At 43.9% G+C, this 8,688-nt stretch overlaps 1 protein-coding gene across 1 annotated transcript; it reads left to right on the top strand.

The window, feature by feature from the left end:
- The first annotated feature begins 1,097 nt into the window (after window positions 1-1,097).
- Window positions 1,098-8,394, top strand: SRP9 (signal recognition particle 9). Its single transcript, XM_074817791.1, has 3 exons — window positions 1,098-1,251; window positions 3,673-3,741; window positions 5,836-8,394. Exons 1-3 carry the CDS (start codon window positions 1,180-1,182, stop codon window positions 5,953-5,955), a joined length of 261 nt encoding a protein of 86 aa, XP_074673892.1. The 5' UTR covers window positions 1,098-1,179; the 3' UTR covers window positions 5,956-8,394.
- Window positions 8,395-8,688: the final 294 nt, after the last annotated feature.

Raw genomic sequence — 8,688 nt, 5'->3', positions numbered from 1 at the left:
ACTGTTGAGGTTTGCTCACTTCACTAAAACTAACTTGAAGTTGTGAGTCATTATCAGCAGCTTCTGGGTTTTCAGTACATCCCTATGAAATGGACAATAGAGGACTGCAATTTTTATGTGTTTATTGTAATCGCAGCAGTTACACAAGCCATGTAGCAAGTCAGAGCTTAGCACTGTGGCTGGCTACAATCTTTGTGTAATTAGAGAACAAAAATCACTGGTTACTTCAGAAAATGGGATTTTAAAATGTAACAGAAAAATCATGGATTTTTTTTTTTCCTCTCCCATGTTTTATGTCAGTGCTCTACACACACACACACATATATATTTGAAAAGCTGGGTTCCCCAAGATCTTTAGAATTTCATAACTTTCAGTCTCTTTCTGAAACCAGCAGCTTTACTTCCAGTGCCAAGCCCTGCCTCAGCACCCCTCTGAAACGACCGCAGCAGCCCCGGCGGCCCAGTGAAGCCAGTGAGCTGCTCCTAAATATTCTTTTTAAAGGCTGCCTAACATGGAGCCAACCTCCAGCTTAACAAAGGACCTTCCAGCCTGGGAAAATCTGGGCTAGATGCAGCGGTGAAAGCTAACCTCCCGCTCACAGCCCGCCTGGCCGGGGCTGGCCTGGGGCTCCGGCCTCACCTCCCACCGGGCCCTCCCAGCCCTGCCAGGCCAGGCCAGGTCCCTCGCCCCCACACTGGGCGCCCCGCGCCCCCAAAGCCGCACCGTGGGCCTCACAGTGGGAGACTGACGCCGAGGCGGCCCGCGCCGGGCCTGGCAGAGCCCCGCAGGCGGGCGGGCTGTCCCTCGGCCGGCGGCGGGGCTCGAACCGGTGACACCCGGGCGGCGCGGCCAGCCCGCGCCGCTCCGATGCGGCGGCGCAGCCACCAATGGGCGCGTGCACCCCCGCTGTGGGCGGGGAGGCGCCTGCCCGCATCCCGCCGCGCCTGGAGGGGTCGCTGTGGCGACGGCGCCGCCCGCCGGGCTCCCCTCTCTGCGCCCGTCGGCCGCGCTCCGCCCCCGGGCCCAGAACCTCTGAGTCACGCGCTTCGCGATTGGGCGGCAGTTTCCCGCTGGCCAATGGGAAGTGCTGGCTGGCAGGGAGGCATCGCCCGCCTTCGGCGCCATCTTGCCGCCGGCGGGGGGAGCGGAGCACCGAGCCGCGCCGGGCCGGCCCCGCCATGCCGCACTACCAGGCCTGGGAGGAGTTCACGCGCGCTGCCGAGAAGCTCTACCTCGCCGACCCTATGAAGGTGGGTGAGGGCCGGGCTGAGCTGAGCTGAGGGGCTCGGCGGGCGGGCTGGCCGGCCGGGCCTCCGCCGACCGCGGTAGGCCCGGGGAGGAGCGGCGCTGGGGTGAGGCGGTGGGCGCCGGCGGCGTGGTGGCTCCGGCGCTCTCGCTCTGGCCGCCCGGGGAGGCAGGCGGTGCCCTGGGCCCCGGCAGGGCCGGGGAGCGCCTTGCAGCGTCTCGCAGGGACCACAGTTGTGCCGCGCCCGCCAAGGGAGGGGGTTACTCGCTGGTGTCACGCCTGATCTTCCTTTTTCACGGAACGGAAGTTCTCATTGAACACCCCAAAAACGTACGTAGAGGATGGTGTTACCAGCGACAGGTATTAACCTGTGGAACCGACCTCCAGAGACGTTGTGCTTATTTATAGTGTACCTGTATGTTAGAATCCAGGCTTAAAAGTTCTGCTGAATGAAAAGTGTATCGAGAATTGGCTTGTTTTATGAGTTTACAACACATTTGAATTTGTCTTCCTAAAAGAAATAAAAGCATTTATTAGCTCTTACATTGCGTTGTTGCCTGCAGTGTCATTTCAGACTGGAAGGTGTTTGCTTCCTAAAAGGTAATTGCTCTAGGAATTAACTTCTTGGTTCACAACTGCTTTTTGTTTCTGGTGACTTTTTTAGGAGAATAGTTTGTGCAAATGTTAAAAGTAACTTCAGTCTTCAGAAAAAACATACTTCAGCCAAAAAGCAGCACAAAAAGTAATGTGGAATTCATATGCCTAAGAAAACGTCAATAAAAAAGACCTAGTTTTTGTCACCAAAAATAGGGCACATGAGCGTAGGTGACTGCTTCATATGCAATTGCTAGCTATCTACTGATAATAAAATTGTCCTGTTTTACCTTCTTATGCTCTGTAACATTCAATTAAATGAAGGAGAAGGAGTGTCACTGCAGCCAGGAATTGCTTTTCCCCCTTTTCTTGAGGGGCCCTCAAAGACAATCTTCTCCTATCCATGGCAATAAACATGTCTATTTGCAAAGGAGTTTAGGCCTCAGAGTTACAACACAAGTACCCTTCTTTTAATTTGCCAGAGAACTAGCCTGAGGAGCTTTTTTATGTGATTGGGCTTGTCAAGAAACTTGAAGGAAGAACAAGAATCATGGGAGATGGGTGCATGTTCTTCCTGTGCTTGTGAGGCTAGGCAGTGAGTGGTCTGCCTTTTGCAGGAGCGAGTTATGTGTCGAGTCCATGCCAGCTGCTTGAGGCAGCCTCTCCTGCTTTTGGGCCTGCTCAGTGGAGAGATGTACTGATACACAGCTCTTGTGGTTGGAAGGTGACAGTTCGTTAAACAAGAAGGATAAATCTTGGACAAGATATATTTTGAAATTCCTGCTCCAAGATGTATCTAGTAGTCAAGGAGGTTGTTGGCCATTACAACAAAGACCTGTTCATAGTGTGAGTTCAGAATGTTCTCAAAAGGACACCTTGCTTTGTTTCTGATGCTAGCTGAGGCTAGAAACAATAGATATAAAGTCTCTGTGGCCAGTTCTGCAGTCAGGAGGAAGCGTTTAATGCTCAGTCAGTTGCTGAGGATGTTGATTTTTATCACCATGGCTTTGAGAACTTTGGTGATTTGAGAATCCAGAGGGACTGTGGCCAGGTTAAAGCTCAGGGCAGGTGACTACAGTAGTAACTGTTTTAGTGAGGAGTTGAATGCTTGCTTTCAGACTTCAAATTTAGCCTTATTGAGTCTTGAAAGCAATTTAGTTTGAAAGGACTCCCTTCAGTCCTCTGACTGTAATTACTCTAAAAGTGTTATTCTTTGTATCTTCCCTTTCCACTTACAGAAACATCAGAACACTTCAAATCTGTTTGCAGGCAGCAGTGCAGCTATTGAAATAACTGTAGTGACTGGAAATAGACTTTTTTACATAACAGTTTAGGTACCGTAGAAGAAAAAGTAGTAGTATTGAGCTTACCCCACTCAGTGAATCCCTTTCAAGTCTTCATGTAGAACTATTTTTTTTTAAGTGTTTCAAGTTTATAAGCACAAACTCCCAGTTAGTTTTTCTGAAGCATGATATGTGGTGAGGGGGTGTCTTGTGTTGATGTTACTCTTGGAGTTTACCTTGTCACTAAGGTCTCTGCAGCTGTCATTACTCTACTTACAGTGGTTTTATCATGCCCAATGTTAAGCTTCCTGATGCTGCTGTAATACCAGTTTAACATGTTGGGCAGGGAAGTGTGATGGTTCAACTTCCACACCATGTTGGCTGTAGGATTAGTGGCCACCAGAGCTGAGGACCACCACAGAGGTGACACAGATGTGAAGCAGTACATAATCCTAATAAGGTGGTCTGAATTTGGGCAAATTGCCTTCAGATATGTTCTGAGAATCATTAGCTATAGATGTTAATTTTTAAAATGTTTGTCATTTCAGGTGCGGGTTGTTCTCAAATATCGACATTGTGATGGGAACCTCTGTATCAAAGTAACGGATGATGTAGCTGTAAGTACAGGATATATTTCACTTTCAGGGCTTATTGTATCTCTCCCAGACTTGCATTTTGCTGTCAGTCAACTTGGGAGCTCTTAGCCATTGCCTGACAGTTTTCTAAAAACTTGTGTTCAGACTTCCCTGGTTGTTGTGTCTGTGATTGACACTGACCTGTGGTTCAATTCTGCACAGTACAGGAAAAGTTCTAACACTTCCCTGTTCTTCATGGGTGTCAGTGTAATTATTTTAGGATTCTATGAAAAGAGAAATGAGAATTACAAAAATCTCGGACACTCTTAATCTGAAAATGCTTCATGGAATGCCATTGGTAGCTTCTGCCAAAGCATTTCAGGATCATCTTCAAACAGATATGTTTACTAGTGTGAGTGTGGTCCTTTTTATTTGCTCAGACTGGGGACAACTTCCAACCGTAGGTTAAGCTCCTTTGTGATTATGAGACAGTCGAGTGGTTATGAGACCAAATGACAAGATCCACTTGCAGTTCAGAGATCCCATTTTCTGAAATACTGTTACGGTGTCAGTTATGCATTCAGTAAAAACTGTGGAACACATATGCAACGTGGAATTCTGCAGTGTCCTTCCAAGGGTTGCTGTACAAGGCAGTGGAGCAGCTGTGCTTACTGGTTGCCCTTGTTCTGAGTAGCCTGGGAGGGGGTAGGATGTGAGGTGGTGGGCAGCAGGTAGAAATGCATCAGCGTGCATCGGTGTATGCACGCGGATGTGCGTGCCAGCAACAGGTTCTTGGTGCTAGTGCTGTTATAGCCAAGTTGTTGGTTTTCTGCAGTCCAGCGTAAGCAACAGTAGTCTGCCCTTCTCTTATCTTCAGACTTGGAAGAAAATCAGATTTCTTCTTTCCAGGAAAAGTAGTCTGGCATCGGTATTTCCAATACCTGGGAGAGATGGGAAACTCCAGTAATGACACTTCTTGATAGGATAATAGGGCTTAACGTGGATGAGATGTTGAGGCTGGGGCACTGATAAGCTAGGGGCAATTTAGTTGAAATCTTCCACAGGGGAAGTTGGAGTCTGGTGGTTCATGAATGTGAACTCTTTTCAGTTATAGGCCACCTTACCTGCTTCTGGTCACAGAAAGCTGTTACACTGGTGGGGCAGCAGGGGATTGGTTTTGCTTTGGGTCTTGGGTTTTTTTGGGGGGAGGGGTGGGTGTTATTTTTTTCTAAAGGTGGGAAGGGAAGTCTTCCTTGATGCTCAATCTGTAGAACTAATATAGCTGGAGGAAAAAAAACCTGTTTTCTACTGTTCATGTCTGAATTAAAATAGAAATTTAATGCTAGCAAAAGTTGTGGTGTTAACAACACTGAAGAATGGAGCATTCTGGGGGTTTTTTCATTGTTAAATTAGCCTGGGGAGTCATACTCATGCTGTACAGGTGTAGGGAATTACTTAGTCTGAAAAAAAAAAAAAACCCACACCCTAAGCAGTCTTTCTATGATAAGTCATTGGCATATTACTCTTGTTCCTTTTGCATTTATAGGCTTGTCACATGAAGGAGTTCCTTTTTATCTTAATCAGATGCTATGTTCCTTATTTAGGACTGTCATAGAAACAGATTTTGCTTGGGGGAGGGGATCCCCTTCAGTGGGAAATACTGAAGTGATTTTATGTCACTGGCAGTGTAACATTAAGGACTGTGAAAGGCAGAATAACCTTACTTTCAGAATATAGAGAATAGGGAAGGAATTTCAGGTTTAAAATCTGGTACTATTTTTAGACAACATGAATAGGAGTGTCTTTAGAGACAGCTTTAAACCCCAAGTTTTAGCACCTTTTTGAGAGAGAAGAAACTAGGATAAATCATGAACTTCCCTATTAGTAGGTATTGTATATAATATTCCCTATTAGTAGCATGAGCCTTTCAGAGAAACTTATATGTAAACACAGATGTGTGTGTATTTTAAAACAGGGTAGATACCTGTTTGTGCTGCCTCATGGTAGCAACATGCCACAAATGAACATTTAAGTGCTTGCCTTGTTTTGTGTGTTTCAAGCACAAATTTGTTGCAACTATAAACAGGACAAAAACAGTTCGAGTGAAATCTGATATTAAGCAACTTTCTCTTACAGTGTTTGCTGTATAGAACAGACCAGGCACAAGACGTAAAGAAGATCGAGAAATTCCACAGTCAGCTAATGCGACTCATGGTGGCTAAGGAATCCCGCAGTGCTGCCATGGAAACAGACTGAATTGCTGAAAATAAAATGAGTGCTCCGGTCATATTTCACTGGAAGAAAATATCTCTTGGATTTGAATGAATACTGGGACAGGAGATGCTTTTATGTACCGAAGTGGACTGATGACAAGTCTGAAGCATTTTTCCCCCCAGACTCTGCTTTGGAAAACTAGGAAAATAAATGCTTTCAATTGAAAGCTTTATATTTATTTTTGGGAATTGAACAAGAAACTATTCTGACACATTAGGTATGCTAAGAAGACCAGTAAATATTTTAAATCTACAGTACTTTAGTCTGAATTTGATGGGCCACAAGCATATTTCTGGAAAGTTACTATAAAATGTCATATAGGTTTCATTGTGTTCATACCTTATGCTGGTGTGTTCTCACAGTGAGAAGGTTTATTAACCTGACTAATACTGTAGCACGATGACTGGATCTAATAAATATTTACATAAATTATATACATCACTGAGGTTTAGAAGACCAGATGCTTTCTGAGCTGAAGTGTTAAAATTGCCAATTTGTATTAGCACTATCACTAGCAAGATTTTTAGCTCTTGGTATTGATCTTGGTCATAAGCTGTGCAACACTATCTGTGATACAGTTTGTAGAACTGTTATTGGCTAAATAAACTTCTGTATTTTAAAAATTGAAGTAAAACTTTGCTTGAATATTGCTAGAGATTGGTGAGAAACTGGATGTTTTTCTTCTGCTTATGCAAATACTGTTATTAAAAAATAGTCTGGCTTTTTTCCATACTTGAACTATTTTATAGTAGCAGGGGACCTTTTCCCATCCTTGCTTCAGGCAGAGTTGAACTGTATCAGCAAGACAAATTCTAGAAGCTCTTGCCTATTATTTTGATAAAAAAATGCAGCCAGGCTCCCTTATTTTAGCAGCTTGCTAACTGTGCATTTTCCAATGTTACATGTGGCAGATGGATGTCAGCCAATGAATAAATGGATGAAAACCAGCTTAATAAATACTTAAATACCACTGTCAAAAATAGACCAATGCTCCTGTGGCTTAGACTTGTTTCTCATTGTTACCTCTGGTAGGGTGATGGAAGCCTTAATTGTCTCTTGCAAAGGCTTTTTGCTTGAAAACCCAGTAGCTGAAATTGATACTTGCTTTGACTAGATCTTGCATACTTAAAACCAGATGAATATTTTAATGTAATTATGCTATTGGTATAACTAGGCTTTTTCAGGACTAGCGTTTTGGCTTAAACCAAGCCACGAAAGTAAAGCACAGCCATACAAAGACTCTGTGGTGACATTTATATATAACAAATCAATCTACTTAAATAGCTACCTGCTGTCACATACATAAAAATAATTGAGCTACTCGGAAGCAGTGGAGTTCCTACATTTGCCAAGGGCTCAGAAAAAAACCTGGCTTGAATACTGCATTAGAGCACCCTTCCAGCTGAACATGTAATGTTGCATATTGTCGGAAAATACTGCAGTGCTAAATTCCCAGTGACTACTCAGATTCTAGTCTACAGGAGTGACTGGTACGTACGTAACACTTTTCTTGTTGCATTGGCTTTTGAAATACAGATAAATCCAGAGAGAAGGCTAAACTTTGTCATAGTTAAGCTTTAATAAGATACTGTAATGCTAAAAATTTTCCTTGATGCTCCAAATTATTTTCTTAATATTTGCAATATAGTATATTAAGTAGTTAAGCTATTTTTGTCTAAATCACTGTTCTGCAGTATGAAAGGTTGCTACACAAAGTCATACAAGCAAAGATTTAAGCTGTTAAATTGAATTGGCAGGTGAAAAGGCTGCCATTATTTTAGTGTAATTTTTGGACATCTCTTATAAATTGGTTTGGCACGTAGGCGTCTTCTGTGAGCTGAGGTACAGAAAGGCTTGAGTGATATTTGCTTGTGCATGGAAGAGGAAAGTAAAGAGAGAGAAGACTGCAGGTGGGTTTGGTGTACACTTAAGCAGGTTTTGGGGGGGGGCACTGTTGTCTAGGGGAGGGGGGCAATTCCAGTACTTCATGTTAGAGTAGCAGCTGTCAAGCAAAAGAGGCAGGGAAATGCATTTCTAGTTTTCTAAATTATTTCTGTAAAACCATAAGGAAATAGTGTTACTTCTGTAAGAGTATTGCATTGTTAAGCTCATTCTCCATATACTCAGAAAAATGAGGGTGGTTCTGTGCAGTCATAATACACAAGAACACTGATAAAGCTACTGCTTAAAGAAAAAAAAAACCAACAAAACCAAGCTTTTGAAAACTTTTTCAGAAAAAGACAGGTGCTTCTTGACTTTGTCCTGGAATTCTCAGCAACTTCAGTACTGTGTTCATGGGGTGGTAGAAAAGCTGTGAACTCAAAGCTCTGCTTTTTTGTGCTTTTACTCTTGTTGAGAGTGTGCGTGTGTGCGTATGTACACTGATCACTTTCCTAATAAACTTCCAATGAGTTAATCCATCATATTGTCAACTACTTGAATACGTCCACTGGTATGTGATGAAGAAATCAGCGTAATATGGCTGCTGCACCAAAGGGCTGAACTGAATGCATTGCATGTGAAGCCCTTAGTTTGGGAGCCCAACACCTCAACAAATGCCTCTGGTCACCAGCGATGGAGTCTGTGCCAAATGCAGGCTGCAAACAGACAGCACAGGGGCACATAGGCAACCTGTGCAGTTATGGACAGGTAACCTTCTTTACAGGAGAAGTGGAATGATTAAAAAAAAAAAAGACATTTTTCTTTGCTATAGCT

The sequence above is a fragment of the Strix aluco genome, chromosome 3 (genome assembly GCF_031877795.1).
Source record: "Strix aluco isolate bStrAlu1 chromosome 3, bStrAlu1.hap1, whole genome shotgun sequence".
Classification (NCBI taxonomy): Eukaryota; Metazoa; Chordata; class Aves; order Strigiformes; family Strigidae; genus Strix; species Strix aluco.
Note: the sequence above shows the minus strand (reverse complement) of the source record. Positions and strands in the feature narration are given on the sequence as shown.

Coding starts and splice junctions, on each gene's coding strand:
- SRP9 (XM_074817791.1), top strand. CDS start 1,180: ATGCCGCACTACCAGGCCTGGGAGGAGTTCACGCGCGCTGCCGAGAAG. Junction 1,252..3,672: donor ACCTCGCCGACCCTATGAAG/GTGGGTGAGGGC, acceptor TTGTCATTTCAG/GTGCGGGTTGTTCTCAAATA. Junction 3,742..5,835: donor AAGTAACGGATGATGTAGCT/GTAAGTACAGGA, acceptor TTTCTCTTACAG/TGTTTGCTGTATAGAACAGA.